This window comes from Papaver somniferum, chromosome 2 (genome assembly GCF_003573695.1).
Source record: "Papaver somniferum cultivar HN1 chromosome 2, ASM357369v1, whole genome shotgun sequence".
Lineage (NCBI taxonomy): Eukaryota > Viridiplantae > Streptophyta > Magnoliopsida > Ranunculales > Papaveraceae > Papaver > Papaver somniferum.
In genome coordinates this window covers 199,253,578-199,273,686 of record NC_039359.1, presented here as the reverse complement: position 1 = coordinate 199,273,686, position 20,109 = coordinate 199,253,578, and the positions used below count along the sequence as shown (strand labels likewise).

At 37.0% G+C, this 20,109-nt stretch overlaps 2 protein-coding genes across 2 annotated transcripts; one reads left to right on the top strand and one right to left on the bottom strand.

Moving 5' to 3' along the window:
- The first annotated feature begins 12,534 nt into the window (after positions 1-12,534).
- LOC113354364 lies at positions 12,535-13,990 on the top strand. The gene is made up of 3 exons (XM_026597711.1): positions 12,535-12,742; positions 12,932-13,306; positions 13,526-13,990. Exons 2-3 carry the CDS (start codon positions 13,012-13,014, stop codon positions 13,741-13,743), a joined length of 513 nt encoding a protein of 170 aa, XP_026453496.1. The 5' UTR covers positions 12,535-12,742; positions 12,932-13,011; the 3' UTR covers positions 13,744-13,990.
- A 1,063-nt stretch (positions 13,991-15,053) lies between these two features.
- Positions 15,054-19,893, bottom strand: LOC113350195 (vesicle-associated protein 2-2-like). Its single transcript, XM_026594297.1, has 9 exons — positions 19,611-19,893; positions 19,163-19,284; positions 18,184-18,254; positions 17,629-17,710; positions 17,162-17,277; positions 16,897-17,079; positions 16,023-16,598; positions 15,729-15,806; positions 15,054-15,468 (listed from the first exon to the last, which is right to left on the bottom strand). The coding sequence occupies exons 2-9, from the start codon at positions 19,209-19,211 to the stop codon at positions 15,355-15,357; spliced, it is 1,269 nt and encodes a 422-aa protein (XP_026450082.1). The 5' UTR covers positions 19,212-19,284; positions 19,611-19,893; the 3' UTR covers positions 15,054-15,354.
- Between the last annotated feature and the right edge of the window lie 216 nt (positions 19,894-20,109).

Sequence of the window (20,109 nt, the reverse complement as noted above, 5' to 3'; positions counted from 1 at the left end):
CACCGTTATATTCCCTGAAGCTAATGGTAACAAGGTGCATATGAACGATCTACAATACTTGGATCCCTTGGATAGGGTCCATGAGTACTCATGAGGCACTGCTTTCTTGGCATATTTTTTGGCGGAAATGCGTAGATCTTCTAAGTCGAACACTGATGAGTCCTAAAAAGTGCATATTTCTATATATTTTTCTTGGCATTTAACTCATCTTTTGTGCATTAATTCTACATTTTATCCCATATTCTGTATTTTCATTGTTTTCAAGAATAAATATTTTTCTTAATTAATTTTGCATTTTTAGGTACTAAATAAAGCCTGGTTAACTCAGGGAGCAAAAAGAGCAAATAAACGGCAAAGACTCCTGCTAAGAGGAAGCGAAGAATGATGTTTGCAAGAGCCGGATCAACTAGAAGTGGGCTTGAAGAGGAAGAATTGTTCTTAAAGAAGATATGGGCTTGGCATACCCAAGGCCCAAAACCCTTACCCAAATCCATTTCCATTATCCATACCCGTTTCCCTTTCTAGCCGTCAGATTGGATCATCTCAGCATCCTACGGTCGCAGCATCGCCGTACATCAAAGTCTGAAGCTCCTGTCTAACACTACAGCACCTAACTCCATCTGGAGCCGTCAGCTTCGTTGTATCACTTAATCCAACGGTCGCTCAGAGCTTGTTTACATCGTGCCGTTCGATTCAATTAGTAAGTGATTATCCAACGGATCTCCTCGCTGCGCATCAACTTCAGATGATTCCGCTCAACACCTTAGCCATCGAACCCATCGACCTCAAGCCAAACACCCCCTTCTTCCCAAACATCGAGTTCTTCTCCTCCACTCCGTCTGCAGAGAAAACTCTGCCATCTCCATCACCACCATCTCTTCCATCTCCACCTCGAACACCACCACTACCACCTTCCCCCGACAAACTCAGTATTCCATCACCACCCTTGTCTCTTCCTTTCTCGTCTGTGGCATCGAGTCCTGATGCTACAAACTCGACAGTGAGAGAAGCTAGGGTTCACAGAAGTCTAGAGCTAGGCCAACAGCGCAACAAGAGCAGGAAGAGCATCAGAGGGACATCAAGAAGCATGGGTCGAGCAGAATTCACACATGGGTATGTCGAATTTGATTTTCCCCAAAAGTTAGGGTTTGCAAATTTAGGGTTTTGAGAAATTAGGGATTTTGTTGTAAGCTATAAAAGGGAAGCTGTAGAGAATGCAAAACTTTTTCTTGGGTCATCCGAGAAACCCCCTAATTGGGTTAATTTCATGTTGTTTCAATTTCATAATTCAGTTTATTTGCAATTTCATGTTTAGTTCCATTTTAATGTTAATTATGTTCTGAGTTCACTGCTAGGGTTAGATGAAACCATTAATTCATTGTTAAGTTCAGTTCAAGTTTTGTTATAGTCTTGTTGTGCTAAGAATGCTAGGATTGAAATTATCCTTCAGGATTGCTTACTCATCTAAGTGATTGATCTGCGGTTAGTTTGTTTTGTGAGAGGACAGCTAATACTAGGATTAGATAATTATCTTAGTGATACTAAACCATCCTCCTGAAACAACCCTTTGATGAGCAGCAGGCTTGAACCTTCACTGCCATCTAGATAGTCAGCAAGCCTAAAAGCTCACTGATATCTACACCAGGGACAAGAACATAATGGAACTAGGATGACTTAACTTAAGTTAGTGGTGGATTCAATCCCTAATTCTTTATTTCTTTGTTCTAGTGCTTCACTGCCATTACTTCCTTGGTTCTTTATTTCTCACTGCTTTAGGCTCATTGCCTTTGATTCTTTGCCACTGTCAATCTTTGCATCTTTGGCTCACTGCCACTGTCACTTACTGTCACTGCTTAGCTTAGGAAACTTCAACTACACACACAAGTCTCTGTGGATCGACCCGTATTTGCACATTAGCTTCAATCGACACCGTGCACTTGCGGTTATCATTTGTAGGATTCTTAGAAGCCTACCAAACACCCGTCAATTTAATGGTTATTTCACTTTAATTCAGGTATAGTGAACTATTTATTTTGTCATCTTTGTCATTAATTTTGTTAGTTTCATTGGAACGATCTTTCATTGGCCTAGGTGTGGGCTTCTAAACACTTCCCAACATTGTTCACGCGGTACAAAGGGTTGAATTTAATGTATGATTATCAACAACATCAAGCTCTAGCTCAGAAGTACTTCTTCGACATTACCCCGAAGCCCAATAACATAAAACAGTTTTGGACTCCGTGGTTATCCAAGATGTTGTGTTTGACCCATATAGGAATGCCATAGGAGTTCACTTTTCAAGGCGCGTCAATGTTTCATTTTACAGCAGACCGTTATTTCATCCAAAAGGATTTGTTATGCACCACCCTCGCCATGTAATGCGCCAACTTGGGTACAAGCAGAAAGATCTTACAGATACATCTTATAAGAAATTCTCTCATGACTTTCCTAAATGCCAAGAAAATGAGAACCATACTCTGGTAGTTTACAACCCAGATCCCATTCTTGCACATTGGAGGGAAAGGGAAGAACGAGGACTCGTGTTGGATAGGGTTGGTTGGGAATTGGCGGAAAACGGTTATGATACCGAACCAACATTTCTGAGAGGTCATCAGAAGTACTCGCATCCTTATATTGTACGCCCGGCTACTGTACAAGTTCCTCCACAACCAGATCCTCCCTCCACAACTCAGGCTGAAAATACTGTACCTAGAATAAAAAAGATCCTTACGTTGTTGGTACGTACTTCTTGTTCACTTACTATTCTTTTAATTTATAACTATGAACTCATATAAGTGTACATACTAAGTACATGTTTAAAATTTTTGAAAACAGCATCAGCGGATAGGAAGTTTGTCAAAGTTCTTTAAGAAGAAGAACAAGAACGGAGATGTGTTGACCCTGAAAGAAATGGAGACAGTCGAGGAACATCTTGATAAAATTGAAGATCTAGAGGAAAAAGACTTGTGGGCCGAAAGGAAGAAGAGGGCACACAAGAAACCAAGGACCGAGTGATCATGTATTTCTTCTATAGTATTAGTTTGGTCTTGAACAATCTAGTGTTGGTTTATGTTTGTTTGTGTGTCTTGAAAACAATGTGTTTGTTTCTGTGTCTTGCTAAACTATTTACTTGATTTGGTTTATGTTTGATTTGTTTTTAGTTTGGAAGCTCTTAACTTTGGAATTTGTTATTTTAAACAATCTAATGTTGTTATTTGATTTATTATGTTGATAAACCAGTGTCAAATTACCTCTCTTCCCTTACATAGTTTGAATGTGCCAAGATCAAATAAATTACAGAGTTTTTCTTGGGGAACCGGCATGGTCGAAAAGCGTAAAGGCCATGTCGGAATTCTAAATTTTCAAAATCAAAGAAACTACAGAATACGGGCATTGATTATATTTTGATTTCAAAGCCGGTACATTTACCAATTTCTCTGGATATTTTTCCTAAATTCCCGGCATTGATTCAAAATTTAAGTTCTATGCCGGTACCTGTTTACGGCCTTGTAATATTGAAACACAATCTTTCCAGCATTGGCATCAATATATGATTTAATTTTTACAAATTACACTTCCAAAAAAAAACAAAATGTTGCGTATTAATGAAGAACCACATATATCCAAATTACTCCTCATCGCTTCCACACGTATGAAGTTGCGTCTTCTCCCAAAATTGGTGATTCTCCTCATACAATGCTATCCATCCCTTCCAGATATTGGGATCTAGATCCTTGTTTTTAATCATCCCACAAACAGGTGGCAATGAACAATTTTATTTGAGTTTTAGAATAACGAAATGATTACCGTTCACGAACGCCAAAACAACTCTCCTCTTCCTAAGGGATCCTTTGCATTTTTTCCACTTTGGTGTAAATGTTACTTCTATGGTGGGGGTAAAATAATGAACAACACATCTAAATGTATCCGCCATTAGATGCCCACAAAGCAACATTCTCATCCAATATTGAGAAGGAAGGAACTCCATTTCATGCTCGGGCCATAACACTTGAGCATACATATTATCAAACCCCCCGCCTTCACCAACTAATTGCTCATACAAGCTCCTCTTTTTCACAAGTTGTTCGTCCATCCTCATTCTAGCATATCGGCATGGTGGCATCCTTTTACTAACCGCCGTCTCAAAGATTCCTAATTGTTTGGTCACAGCATAATAGCCACAATTTCCATCTCCATCGACATCATTCGTATATACAATATACTCGCGAATAACCTCAGGAAGTTGGTCTATGTAAGACTGTATCTTGGTATGATAACTTCTAATGGTATTACCTGTTTTGGGATCCTTATACATCTTCATATTACCCTTTTGTAGCTTAATTATATCCAATCCATCCTCTGTAATCTCTACATTTGCAATGTCTTCAGTATGTGTTGGGAGTCCGTACTTCCTTGGCCTACCCCTTCCTTGGAACCGAAAGTACATCAACTTTGGTCGTGCCAACGGAGTTTTCACCATGGTGTTGTTGTTGACTAGGTATGGTTCGCTTAAATTTGCTATCACTTATTTTAGGCGGGCCTTCGGAGTTTTCACCTTCATGTTCTTGACTTGATGTAGGTTCCTTATTCAGCCTTCCCTTTTTGTTTGGCACCGCCGCCTCATCACCTTGTTGTTCTTGGTAGCTCAATGTTGGTACCTTTGGCGGCTTACCCCTTTTCTTTGGAACCTCTGCTACATCAATTATAGGTGTGGATACGGAATGCTCACCTTGTTGTTCTCGGTAGCTTGATGTTAGTACTTTTTGCGGCCTACCCATTTTCTTTGGAACCTCCAATCCATCGGATTTTGGTGTGGATACGGAATATTTCGTTTGTTGTTGACTTGATACCGGTTCTTTCCCCGGCCTACCCCTTTTATTTGGAACCGGCGCTTCCGCGAACCTTTCTTCCGAAATCTCACATCCGGTTAGATCTCGTTTCTTACTTGCATGGAGTTCATTTTCACGTTCACTCAATTATTTCTTTTGTTTTCTCCTTGCCGTTTTGGTTTGTGGTCTATCGGGAGGATCTCCATTTGTTGGATCTTCACTTTGAGCTGTCCATGGGCGTGTAATTAGCCTTAGTTGGCTCAACAAGACTTTTCGGCTAACCGAGTTGCTACGTGAGTAAGCTTCGTAGAATTCCTTTGCTTCGTTCGTATCCCAAGGTGATTGTACGGGATCTTCCGTAGGAGGAGGGTCGAACGATAGTTGCTTGCAAAACGGATCGATAACCTCAATAGGTATCACTTCTTCATACTTCACAAGCATATGACGACACGGAATCCCCAACGAAGACATGTCGGGACAAATACACACATCACCCGGTTTAACGTAGTTTATCTCCCGTATCATTTGTCTCATTATATGTTTTATTTCCCAATGAGAGACGTTTGACTCTATTCCTTGGAGAAATTTACCATACTGAAGAAATTGAGTCATCTTTTCCATTGAGCTTTTCTCAAAAGCCTTCTTGATCCTATCGATATCACTCTTAAGGTATTGCTCCATTGCCTCGGTGACCGTAACCACATTTCCTTGGCCGAACCGGATGAGATATTTAAATCTCCCATGGGCGGACTCCGTTATACTAGTTGCTTCATTCCCGTAGTGTCTATACCGGTTTGTCCATGCACACACAAATTTTTCCTTGAACTTATCCAACCATTGAGTCTGACAATACCAGACGGCAGTCGGATAAACTTCGTTCCAATCGGCAATAAACTTGTCCAATCACTTTTCATACATATCCTCAGTAAGAGACCAATAAACTTTCTCCCAATCTCTTAGAAATTCCAACCACTTTTTATGATTTTCCTCATGTTCTTTGTTCACTCGCTCTTTGATCTTGCCTCTCTCATCTTCTTCTTCTTCGGGTGATAGTTTGTTCTTGCGAACATCTTCCTCTAGTTGAACAATCATTCTCTTCTTAATATCCACCTTTGTGGGTTTGAACAAGGCATGACATGTTTTTATCAAATATGTATATGGTATGTACATAGGAAATTTTGTGTATCCGGGAAGACGTCGGATATTGCATTCATCAATGCGTCATCTTGATCGCTTATGATGACCCTCGAAAGTTGATTTTCCCGGAAGAATCTTTTCAATTGACGTAATTCCCAATGATAATTATAGTCCCTCTCGTTTTCCATTAAACACCAAGCCAATGTGAATGTTACCTTGTCCGATGTGTGCTCCACAATGTTGAACAACGACATATTGTATTTGTTTGTCTTGTAGGTGCAATCCATCATAAGAACACCATAAAATGTACGAGCCAATTGTGAAAGCAAAGGATGCGAAATGAATATTTGAAGGGGTTTTTTTTCCAACCCTATTTTAATGATACGCGTGTAGTTGTGATCCCAAACTATCTTCTCAAATTCTTGCATAACGCTCCTCCCTTCCCATTCCACCCTTCTAATACTTGCTTGTACGCTATAAATTGTACTTAGAGAAGACACGTTTGTATCATCCTTTTCTTTGAAGCCTCTGAGAATTTGTCTCGGTTTGATAAATGCTTTGGTCAATCTCTTTACATCCTCCATTTCATGAGGTTTTAGCTTCTCAACTAGGGAGTGACCAACAAAAACTTTCGAATCTCGGTGGTAATGACGGCCGAACCAAACCGCACAATCCCATTCTTTGTTCTTGTCATTTAATTGGAATACAAGCTTAAAGGGGCAATTATCCTTCCTCGTACGAGTCTTGTATACCCTGTTAGTCTGCTTTGGATATACATAATCCTTTATCTTGTGGATATTCTTCGCCTTGTATTGCCCACTTCTCTCACAAACCATCTCAAAATGGCGTTTTGAACCTTGGGTATTCCTCACCAACACACACATGTTCTTAAGAGCCGTCTCTTTAGCCCAAGAAATTGCTTCCTTTGGATCTTTTATTCCCTACATAAGGATAACAATGGGAGATTATAAGGTTCATTACAAGCAATATTCAAGATACTAGGTGAAAAGAATTCTTTGGCAACATACCGGGGGCATTTTATAGTATTCCGATGTATCCCGACCGAGCGGTTTTGCATTTGTTGGATCAATATATGTCACAACCTAAGGATCAAACGAAAAGAAAATAAATTAGGTCCAAAAAATAAAATCAAATACTATGTCGGCATGCTCGATCACAGTCCCGACATAGTCGAACAACACCGAAACTGAAGACAATTTTGATACGCTTCCGTCATAAATATTTTATCTGAAATCAGTGCCGGAAACACAAGTGTCGGCATGCTCGTAATCTAAGGGACTACGTCAGTATATGATTCCGGCGTAACCAATATATAATATACCATGCCGGTTTTTAGCTTTGGAAAACAATCCTTCCTGTATGTTTTTTTTGAAGGTACCAGCATGGTAACGTTAAAATTTAGCAATGACGGCGACAGTGCTGACATGCTCGTTATCTATGGTTTTACGCCGGTACTCAGTTCCGGCATGGTAGTTAATTGAATCACTATGTCGGTATTTGGCTTTGGAAGACACTGCTTCCTGTATGTTTTTCATGCAGTACCGGCATGGTAACCTTAGAATTTAACCATGTCGGTATAATATTCCGTAGAATATTCTGTGGTAGGTAAAAAGTAACCCGGTATAATATTCCTTGGTAAAAATTAACTTTTGTACCGGCATTGTTTTTTGGTTGCGTACTATGCCGGTTTTAGTTTCAAAACGGGGGATATCGAGCTTCCGGCATGGAAGTGGTATGAATTCTGGAAACGTTTAATGTCTTCTGATGGAATCAATAATTTTTTTTCTTTTTGGTGATCCACAACACAAACAAAGATGAAAGAATCTCAAACAGGAAATGTTTTTTATTAGACCAAAAACAAATCTCCTCGTCTTTTAATTCCAATTTTTTGAATTGCTTTGGATCCTCCATTTACTCCCCATTATCCTCCCACGATTAAGAGAGTTGCTTACTCATAAATAAGTTAAAACTTTCTATGCTCTAAGGTATGCATGCAAACGGCTGCTCTTTTATGACTAGCACGTAATAACCCATTCAAAAGAAAAAACGTCCAAAAAATTGAATGTGTCCCAAATTATAATTATCAATGAGCAGTGTATAAATAAAAGAGTGTATTTCTTCAACCACACACATTCACTCATTCCAACTTATTTTTTTGGTGAAATTTTTAGCTTAAGAGTATCAACATGTCAAACATGATTAGCCGCAGCCCTACAAAAACCGTTGCCCAAAACGTGCGCTTTCTTTTAGAGAATGCACGATTACGATGAAAACAAACCTGCAGTACTCAAGTTTCATGGCGAGAAAATGGGAAGAGATCGATTTGATGGCAACCAACGAAGTCACTACTTTGGATTTACTAACGATTGATGAAAACTTGAGTACGTTGTTATTTTGATCCGAATTAAACTATTTTGTTTAAAAGAATAAAATATTAGTGACGCATTCTAATCATTTTTTACATAATTGCGATGAAAATAAACCTACAGTACTCAAGTTTCGTGTTGCCATAAAATGGGAAGATGTCGATTTCATGGCGACCAACTAAGTCAATGCTTTGGATTTACTAATGAACGATCAAAACGTGAGAAATCCAGATTTCGTCCTTGAAAGAATGTTCAACACAGAATTTTTATCAAAAACTATTATTTGAAGTCTAAAGAATATCGTGAGGAATTATTATACTATTATTTAAGTGTAACCGAAGTTATAATTATTTGGATTAAGATTTCATTCTAGAAGTTCTCATGGGCCGAATTAAGCCTCATAGTATGTGGTAATTATTAAAATCATTCTAACCAAAAATTATTCGGTCTCATATCGTGCCGTTACGGCATGAGTTATTTCTAGTTATTCTACGAAGCTCTTTGTATATTCTCTCTTCAACTATTGTACTATCTCTATCTACCATATTAAAATGCACACAAATACCTCTAGAATATGCAATCATCTGTACTTAAAAGTATAACCATGTCTAAAGGTAACCTATACATGAACCTGAGTTCTGCATAAGTGTCTCGATGATGGAGCTTCCTTTGAATGCAACTGAGTGTTCCAAAGAATGCAGCTGAGCGTTCCAAAAAAATGCCATGGAATTGTGTGAGATAACAGTGATGATGGAGTTTCTTTAGTTATCTTAATCCAAGCAGTTACTAATCTCTCCAAATCAAAAAATGGCAAGCATTAACAAAACCATTTTCGTTAAACTAACTATAAAAGTGACATAAAATATCTACAACACCAGTCAGTCAAATCTCCCCTTTACTAAAGCAAAATCAGCCCAAAAAACAAAATATTCATGGTGTGCGTTGTGCAATGAAAATATAAAGAAAAACCTTAAAAAAATAAGAACCACCAAAATTTTGCATTATACACGACCTGAACTCCGCAAAAAAAAATTGATCTCGGTAACCTTTAGAACAATCTGCTCTCTTCCACTACCGGTACATACACCAACTCATACTATCTATCACACACAACGACACTAGTTTAAAGGAAAATTTTCATCTACTTTCACCCTGTAAAACAACAACAGTAAAAATTGTTCTCAATTCTTATTTTCAAGCTCTATTCACCTAATTTTATTTTATTTTATTTTGAAATACCTTAACTCCTTTTTGTTCTGAACTGCTATTTATTCAAGAAAAAGCAATAGGGCCATGAGAACAAAAAGTAATAAGCACTACAAATTGGTGGTTTGAGCATCAAATGAAACACCAGGTAACCAAAATCCAAAAATCAGATTCAACACAAACAAAAGATTATTTTGGCCAGTAAACACTACAATCCAAAAATCTAAAAATCAGTTAAATCTCAAGCTACTACCAACAGATTTCAAAGAAGAAACACCTAGGATAAAACAGAAAAAGAAATTAACTACAATATATCAACACCTGCAAAAGCACAACAATTATACACCATTTTGGCACTTGGCACAGCCAATAAAACCTTTTCAGACGCCACAAAACTGGAACTTATCTAAAATTGTAAAGCAAATATTAATGAATGTCTATAAGTATTAAAGAACAAAAATTAGATTATGCCAAAAAACAAAACAGAGAAAATACGTAAACTTACCAATCAGATAGTACCCAATCTTCAAGTTTACCTATTATCACCTGTAACATCGATAAAAATGAGTAATAGAGGATATCAATAAAATATTAGAAAAAATGGTTAAACCTACAAATCAACATAGATCATTAACTTCAACAACACGGAAATCATAAAAACCAAACCGAACCAAACGATATAAACAACCTAAATATCTAAGCATTAGTCTTAAACCCGAGGTGCATTATACGGTTTAGAACCCAAAAGAAAAACCCTGAAAAAATATAGATTAAACAAAAATCACGGAAGAAAGAAGCGACTGAGAAACAACATGATTTGGCTTTTCCTCGAATACTTTATAGTTCATATGTAGGGACGCGAAAGGAAATTTTGGTATTTAAGGAATATTTATCATATATTTAACCATTCACAGATTGTGCTACCTTATTAAATGTACTTACTTACCAATGTCACCATCAACCATTGATAGAATCGACAAAATTTAGACTCCACAAAATTTCCAACTTTTTTCATTAGTTGCCGATAAAAGAATCACTCGTTTGCTAAATATGTCTGCCAAAACATATTTTCAGAAGTTCTCTGATTTTTCAACTAAAATATAGTAATGAAAATATGTAAAAGTATCTCGATTTGAATCCTAGAAAAATTATTAAAAAAAATCTCCAATATTAACTATTTATTAGTGGACATAAATTAGATCTACAAAGTTTAAAAATTTTATATAGGGAAAATTACACACATATATAGATACGATGAATATTGAACCTTCTAAATATTGTTGAAATATTCTAAATATTCACTAAATACGCGTCACAATTTTTTTTGGTTGGCGCAACTCGTGTTTTTCTTTTTTTAATTAATCAAGTGTCATAAAATCAACGGTTATGATTTTATTTTAATCATGTAAACGTGGTGTAAGAAAATCCCAACCATACCGATCAATAAGGAGCATTAGATCGTATCAAACCTATTAAAAATTAACGGTCATAAAATGTAAAGGGGCTAACTTGTTTTTCAGCCAATCAAGAATGAGGGTTTCGTTGACCGCCCAATGGAACATGAGATTAGCGCAACTCTCGATGTTGAATGAGAGATGTGGTTGGGTGTTTAGGTTGTTAATAACATAGTCTGAACAACTTAAATTCTGCTGATTTGGGCAGCTCTTCCTTTTTAAGGAGAGTTTGGTCTAGGGTTTATTTCAAGGGCATTCCTTTATATATCCTATAAAATATTAACGATACCCCTTTATATATGTACCCACAATATATATCTTTCCACCCCATCAACTTGACGCATTTGATATACCCTCGAAGTGTACCATCATCTTCACACTACCAGATCTCTATTATACTTCCCTGAAACCTTGTACCATAAATACGATACTCCACACAAACCCGGGACAGTTACGAGATTAAATTCATTTTTTAGTAAACCAAATTAAAGCTTGCCTAATCTTTTTATATGATCAACTTTTATTAGTTTTAATTTTTCGAAAAGATATCAACTTTTATTAGTAAAATGGTTCAATATATACTTTCTTTCACATCCATCATGGGAGTTCTGTTTGTCTCCAGCATCATAATAATAATAACAATAATCATACTATAGAAAGGGCATCAAATGATGCTTTGTTGTTCCTCATTATGATCTCGGATTCAATCCTAGTTCGACAATCACGATAATCTTCAATCCTTTGTTGTCCCTCTCATTTACAATCAAACTGGTTGCTATCTGATTGATAATTAGGAGCATTGACATTGTCTGATGGTGTCACATCGATTAATTTTGCGATATCAATATTTTCCCTAATCACTACTTACTTGTGTTGCCTAGCATTGATTCTACCGATTATTATAAAGCATTAAGAAATTGATCACCGAGGTATACTGCATTACGAAGGTAATGGAGTAATTTGATAAATTTTCTTTTTTCTTTTTTTTTTTGGTAAAAAAGTAATGTTATGATCTGATTTAGTGATTAACTTGATCGATGTGGTGATTAGGTTAGGGGTAGATGTATAAAAAATTCTTCGTTTTTTTGTGATTTTTCTAGTAACCGAATTTTAACCACTTTACTAGTCAATAGGGGTATCATTAGTATTTTATGGGGATATATAAAGAAATGCCCTATTTCAATCAATACGACACCCAACAAGAACAAGAAGAGTCCACTCCACACAGACCTCCGAGAAGTCCACACTGCAGCACCCCAATGCAAAAAGCCAAAACAATAAATAAACACAAGTTAACTGTACACGCACATCCCGTGTCGTGTCCGTGTCCGTGCAACTTAGCTCGTCGAATTCCCATAGAAATTTCCCTTGTAGTTGTAACTTGGTCCTTGGATGCGGTTGCAAACTCAAAGTCAATGACTTTTGACTTATTTAATGTCAGAGTCAAGACTGAATCTAACCACACAAGAATCCATTTTTAATGAGTAGAACAGACCCCGGTCCCAGACGTTAAGCGAATCATGTAGAATTTAGATGCAGAAACAATAGTAACCCTCTCTTCTTCTTGAAAATTCCCTAGAACCAGTTACTAAATCCTTATCTTCTTCGGTGAAGGACTAGATTTTCGCTCCATCTCTTTATCTCTCACTGTAAAGATCATACAAAAGCAACATTAGCAAAAATGGTTAGTTTTTTTAATGGAAAGCTAGCTTCTCCATACACATGAAAAGTAAGATCCTTGAACCCTCTTATTTTCATTTTGAGCTAAGTAATTTGGTTTGGAGGAATTAGGGTCTCAAAATTTCATTACATTTAAATTTTGAGGTTATGGGTTTCAATTTCTCTGAAATTAGGGTTTAGCTTAGGGTTTTTTAGATGTGATTAAATTGGTACTGAAATTTGGTTTCATTTGTATCAGTCGCTACAAATTTCGACACATTGTCTCAGCAACCCAAACGAAATTTAGATCTGATATACTAACTGGAAAAATACTCGAAAATGGCGGAAGATTCTCCTGTCCGTGAGATTGAAAATGACACTGCAGATAATTATGAGGAGGAGGAGGAAGAGGAGGAGGTTGTAAAAGCTTTGGAGGTGGAAGTAAAGCAAATGGCTAAATCAATACTCGATTACCGTCAGACCCTCCAAGATCAGTTGAAGAAATCACTCGCCAGTCTCCTTGTTGCGCAGAGACCATTGTTGGTAGAACCTGTAGAAGAGGGTTTTCCTTCTCCGTGTACATCTCAGACGCTCGTGCCTGGGATATTAAGTCCAGCTGGCTCTGCAAACCAAGGTTAAAATTCAACAATCTCTACTGCCATTTTTGTTGCTTGTTTTTTATTTGTGATTTTTCTTCAGTTTAGAGCACTGAACAATGTGACCTGAGCATGGGTATTATGCTTTGTGCCTTCTTTTGATCCATTCCAGATGTTCTAGGAACGTGTACTAATATTATGTCCACTCAAATTACTCCAATTCTCATTGCACCTTGATTGCACTGAAATTCTTGCAGATGGCGCAGAGAGTTTGGAGTCGGGTAAAGTAGAATTACTAGCAGAAGACGATCCCGAAACTGCAAGGAAGGTATTGCAGCTTAAAGCCAAGGTTTCTAGCAATGTTGCTGCTCTGCCCGTCGTTTTAAAGAGAGTGAATGACTGTATTTCGAAGATAGACAATCTTGGTACTTATGATGCTAACCTTTTTCCTGGTTTTAAAAGAAAAAAGATGTAATGGTTCAATCTGCTTGTGGAAGTTGTTCTTGTGCTTCTCATTCTCTTGTGAAATGGTGATTTAGATCACCTTTAGTGTAAAAACATAAGAACGCCAACATTGTTCTGTTCTGTATTCCAGTGTTCTTTTTCTATTCTAACATGCTCTAGGCACGATACAAAGTTAATGTCGTTGAAAATCCCAACTCTTGTATCTTTGGTCTATAGAAAGAAGAAATCGGCTTCCTTAGGTGTGTTTCATGGTTTCACTAATTTTCTGTTTTGATTTTTATTCCATGAAACCTACTTTAAATTGTACAAACTATAGAGCAATCTTGCCGACTCAGTGCCTGAATTTTACACTGGTCAGAATCAAATTTCAGACTGTTTGTTCTATGCTTTTGCAATGTCTGATTTGTGTCTCAGTCCGAAGTTGGTAACTTGGCAAATTCCAAGTTCAAAAATTAGAGTTGTCAACTAACTAGAACATTAAGTTCAGGAAATTGGTGCATCTGGAGAAAACAACAGGAGAGTTTCTGTATTGGGACATAGAATGGACTTATTGTACTTTCCGTACCAAGTATACAATGGATTTTGCTGATACCAAGGATTTTCATTCGGTGAATTTGTTACTTATAGTCTGTATATCCATTAGGAAGGTTTGGAGATTATTATGCTAGAAGGATACTTGGAGCGTTCGATTCTTTGTAACTCGTATGGAATATGATGGAGAGATTTTTGCTGTCATGTAAAGCTCATATGGTGATTTTGGTGGACTTCGTAAGTTAAGCTTTGATGAAAAAGACATTAAATGTGACAGAGTTGGGCAGTGCTACATTTTTGGTTGGTCCATTCAGTTCTTGTTTGCCTTTAGGACTGAAAGTTGGAACGAAATATTTACATAGTTCTAGCTGAAGTGTGTGGTTTACAGTTGTGATGGTAGCAAATGGCAGTAGGAAAATGCTTTTGCAGCCACAGTTTGGTCTTCATTACACTAGTTTCAGATCTGAATAATTGAATTTGAAGTTCTTTAGCTCGAAAGAGCAATAATACAAGACCCCTAAACGTTGTAACGTAACAGCAACAAATGAACCCATAACCTTCTACTGGGTAGTAATTGGACCTACCCATAGCACATCATAGGGACAACTAGTACTCATACTGCAGGCAACTAAATTTACATACATGATTTACAAACGACACAAACAAGACGACTTTTACAAACAACTAAAAAAGGCGACGAAAACAAGAGGGTGCAAACCCCCCAACCCAAACAGTGACCCACAAGTTACCAACCCGTGACTAGATAGAAGAATCCCTAGTGGCCCAATCTTCACTCTGAATACGTATAATTAGATTATCAGACACTTCAGGTTTTTATATAAGAGATTCAGGAGTCGAGATTGGAGACAATTAGAGGTAAACAATCCGAAAACATCCTTCTATATACACACACCAAATTAACAAGTTCAACATCAGAAACTAGAAATCCTCTCTTTTTGAACTTAGATATAACAGGAGGAAACAAAATCTTTTACTTTTTTCTACTAAATTTTCCAAAAAACGGAAGTACCTAACTAGCTATAGACATGTCAGTCATCTGTGGCTAAACTTTCAGCTTCAGCTTCTTCTACTAAGAGTTTAGTTTGAATCCAAGTATCAAACTTATTAGCGCGACCATCAAAACAAAGAAAGAAGGGAAACCCTTTTGAACGTTTTGTACACCATTCTTCGTTTTTAACATGCTCTGCACAGAGAAACAGCAAACAACCAATTAATAAATGGATTCGAGAAGCATTAAAATTTTCAAATCTTCGAATTTAATGAAAAACAGTACATTTGGTAAAAAAAAAGTTTGCCACAAGTACCATGAAACCAGGTTCCTCAATATTAAATTGTTTTCTTCTACTACATGTTTATTTGTTTGTGTTATTACTTGGACCAACTTTTTAAAAAATGAAAACAGTTGGGAGAAGTAGTAGATGCAGTAAAGAAAAGTTTACTCACAATTTCTTGTTGTAAAGTTAGCTTCTCTTCACTAATTGTACTAGTCTCTTTTCTTAACTTTGTGTTGGTAGCTTCAGCCTGCAAAATGGTTATTAGCTATAAGATGTCAGAATAGTGTATTTCCCGTTACAGGAACCAAAACATGCAGTCTAGGCTACAGCAAAACTGGTCTAAACTTAAAATGACTATAATGGGCATGTGAACCAATAATTTAATGGAAATAAGCGATGTTACTGCAATCCAACAATTCAGGCAGTTATTGGGTGTAAGAAAAGGAGATATAAACAAACTGACCTCACTTAGCTTGGACTCCAATTTGTTTAACATTGATCCCAACTTCGCTATAGTTAACTCCAACTCCTCCACGTCCTTGGCTAATTTCAACTTTTCTACATCTGTGTCTTGTTTCAAGTCCTGAACTTCCTGGGCCAGCTTCAAATCCTGAACATCACCGGCTAGCTTGATCTCTTGAGCAACATCAACCAGATTCCACTCTTGCATATCCTTTGCTGGTTTTAACTCCTTCAACTCATCATCCAGTTTCAAATACTGTACGTCCTTGGTTTGCTTCAAATCCTGCACATTCTTATCTGGACTCAGTTCCTGAGTATTCTTGGCCATTTTCAATCCGTCGACTTCCTCCGCTAAGTTCAAATCCTTCACATTCTCAGCTTGGTTGATGTACTGCACATCCTCCTCTAGGTTAAAATCCTTCACATTCTCAGATTGCTTCAAATACTGCACATCATTCGCTTGTTTCACCTCCTGAACATCCTCAGCTAGTTTCAATTCATGCACATCCTTCACTACTTTGAACTCTTCCGCGGACTTAGATAGCTTTAAATCCTCAGACACTTTAGCTACCTCACACTGAAACAAAGAGAAGAAATTGCCGCATGAGGATCTCTCAAGATGGAAAGAGTAAAATAAAACCTCTACAGCAATATGTGCCCATGCCATTACTCATGTTATATACCCTTTTTCTTTCATACAGCTCAAAGATTTAAAATTCATACAAGATAGTTTAGGCAGTGACAAGGTAGATAAATAGTCGACCTAATAGGTACAAGAAGGCATATATACTACAAGTCATAAGAAAAGCGAGCGACATAATTTGATGTTGAAAGTTTAGATAAAAACAGAATTTCAGCCAGTTAAGATATTTTACCGTATGAAGCAGCGGATAGTTTTCCATTTCTTTCAAAATTTGACCCTTTACACTTGAATCAAGACAAGTCAGGTCCTGTTTTGGACTTCCATTGATTGGTAACAGCACTGGAGAATGGGGCGGGCTTACGAGGATCACTCTCAATTTGTTCTCTTCAATATATCTTCCGTCGTCTTTGGCGAACTGTCAGCAAAATAATGAGAAACTCAGACAAATTTAGTCTTGCTCCTTTTGCCCTTCATACAATAATACTGGAGAAACTTACCATGCTAGCTGTGATGTCCTCTTCAGTGGTTCCAAATGGAACAATTGTGCTCTGAACAAGGAATTTATCTTTGCATTGCATATCAGGAGGAGTTATCTTTTGTGCTTGCATAGTAACTGCATTTAAACCAAATGGGAAAACATTAGAAGTTGATTAGAGAACTACTGAACATACACGTGCAGAAAATACATGGCGATTGGCTGGGCACTTATGCTCCTTTGAGTTATTAATATGAAAGGTTACAAATAATGGAAATGGAAGCGACTTGCGATGATACAGCGTGAACATTATAGTATCCAGGGAAAATGACACTGGTGTGCTTACTCAACCGCTTTGTTCAGTGTTAAGTACCATATATATGTAGGACTCCACCCTGAACACTTTGCCTTCATTATTGGAAAAAACATATATGTATACATATGCGAGTTTTTGGCCCTTTATAAAGTGAAAAGTATATGTAATAATACCTGTGAAATCACAAGTAGACCTTGGTTGAACAACACCAATGTTTGGCCGCACACAATATCTCTTGGGAGACGTGGTTTTAACCTGAACCAAAAAAAAAAAAAAGCATTTACACTAAATGCTACCGCAGTCACATAATGTTGGCCTAAGCGGCTAGCCACCCATCAATAGTTTAGTATATTTCTGGGACAACATGGTGATGCTGTACGGATCATAAGGGAGATAACTTTAAATTACCTTTTTCTTCTAACTCAGTGTTTTTGTAATTTAAGAATAAAACACTACTATTATGCTAGGGGGTCTCATGGAGCTGGATAACGAAGTAACAAGGGGGACAACATTTTATACAATCCGAAATGAACTTAGACAAAACGTCTGATTTTGGTGCCGCCCTTTTTGCCACCAAATACTTGGGACTTGGGATGACGTATTAACAAAGTAAGCAAGAACTTGCTCCCAGGTCACTCATATAGGGTTAGTTAGGATATAAGAAGTTCATTTTCAGAGAAGAAACCAAAAAATCCTGAAGTAAAAATCAAAATAAACACAGTTTGCACCTTGAAGGCCACATATTGATCCAAGTTGTTGACAAGATGAACTGAGCACATGCTTTGCTTCTTCAATTCAACTAGAAAAATAGGAAGTAGTATCAGAATAACCTTGTGAAACATCAAAAAGTCTGAAACATGATGTGAAATAACAGAATTTACTATTTGAATTAACAACTATCAAGACAGAGCATACACATCCTGCGATGAAGTAATTAAGACAGTGCAGCCAACAAGAACACTAAGAACTACCAGTAGGAGGATAAAACAAATGTTCTCAGATGTAGATTAACATACTTGGAGAATATTTCATACGAGTATTAAATAGAGAGGCAACATACAAACTAGTTACTTGATTTTTACTAAATAGCTCCACAAGTTCAGTGTTCTTTACGATTTTCACAAAGTTAACAAAGGTTATACCATATACTTTTAGGCGCTTTATATAACTGAAAGCCAAGACCACTAAGTGCATTCGCCTACACCCACACTCTCACCCAGACTGTAGCATCAGATTCACTAGCTATTTATTATTCTACTCCAAAAAAAATCTGTAACTTTTTAAACTGGATTTTCTATTATCAACCAAGCAAGAAAGTTTAGCAACAGGTAGGCACTGCTAACAGAATTTTTAGCAACTAAGCATGAATTTAAAACATGCGGAAACTGTAACAAAGCAGAAGTGTAAACAAGCGAGACTACAGATGATAATCCTTTTTATCAGTAATTTCACTGCCATATAAAACCCTAAACTTGGTTATCAAAGACTTTAGCCTTGCTTCTGTAAATCTTTGCTCTCAAAAGATAACATATAGCTTAAATGCAGCAAATAAACCTTTCCCACATTTTCCGCATACCACTTTCCACGCATCAACCAGTTAAAACTCATATGTATGCAAACAAAAGCTAACAAATTCACCAACACAATGACAAAACTAGTAAGCAAATAGTCTACTTAGAAAAACATAATCTGATCAAACACACTTACAAGTAAACTTGAGTTCTTGAGGCTGAATCTCCAATAGCTCTGGTCCCATTTCACTAAAAATCACAAAGCCTTAAACAAAACAGCAGTAATCAAGAATAAAACACTAGACCGGATCTTCTTCCCTACAGATCATATAAACCAAATCAGTACAGAATGAGATCTAAATCATTAACTACCTATAGTCACATCAAAAACTCAAAAATTACTACTAGAATTACTTCAACGATCCGAAACCCTGGTTAATCAACTCAAAAACTCTATTAAAACTTGACCAAAATCGGTCAATATTCAAAAATCAGATCCTTCTGGATTTAACCGAAACCGATCAATGTACTTACATTCAACACAGATCAAGATCGTAAAACCTAAAAAAGATCACAAAATTCAACAAGAAAAAAATCGAAAAAAAATCAGAAAAAGACGTGAAAGCAGAGATAGAGAGACTTACAGTTGACGAAGAAAGAGAAAAAATGATGACAAGAAGAAGACTGAAACTGAAATTGAAGAGTGAATTTATGGTGAGAGATAGATAGGCGAAGAAAAGTATGAACGTTTTTCGGTGATTTTACGGAAACGTCACGGGGAGACTAAGTGAATGTGGGAAAGACAAACCCTAGAAATTATCAAAGAGGGTTCGGTTTTTCGTTTGTGTTTTGGTAGGTCTGGAGATTCAGAAACACTGACTTGACTGTCTACTCTGAGCGTAGAACCGAAGAAATAGAATTCTGGTGGGAAAAAGAAAATTAATTCAATAAGCAAAAACATTAAATTAATAAATAAAATAAAATAAAATAACATTTCTTGCGATCGGGTTGCTTAGCCGTGGAATCGATTGCAGTGGGGTTCGATTTTTGTCCCATTAATCGTCGTGCATCTGTTAATTTATTTTGTTGGATTAAGGCTTACACCATGTTTGTTTACTCCTGACTCATCTGAGTCGTCTAGGT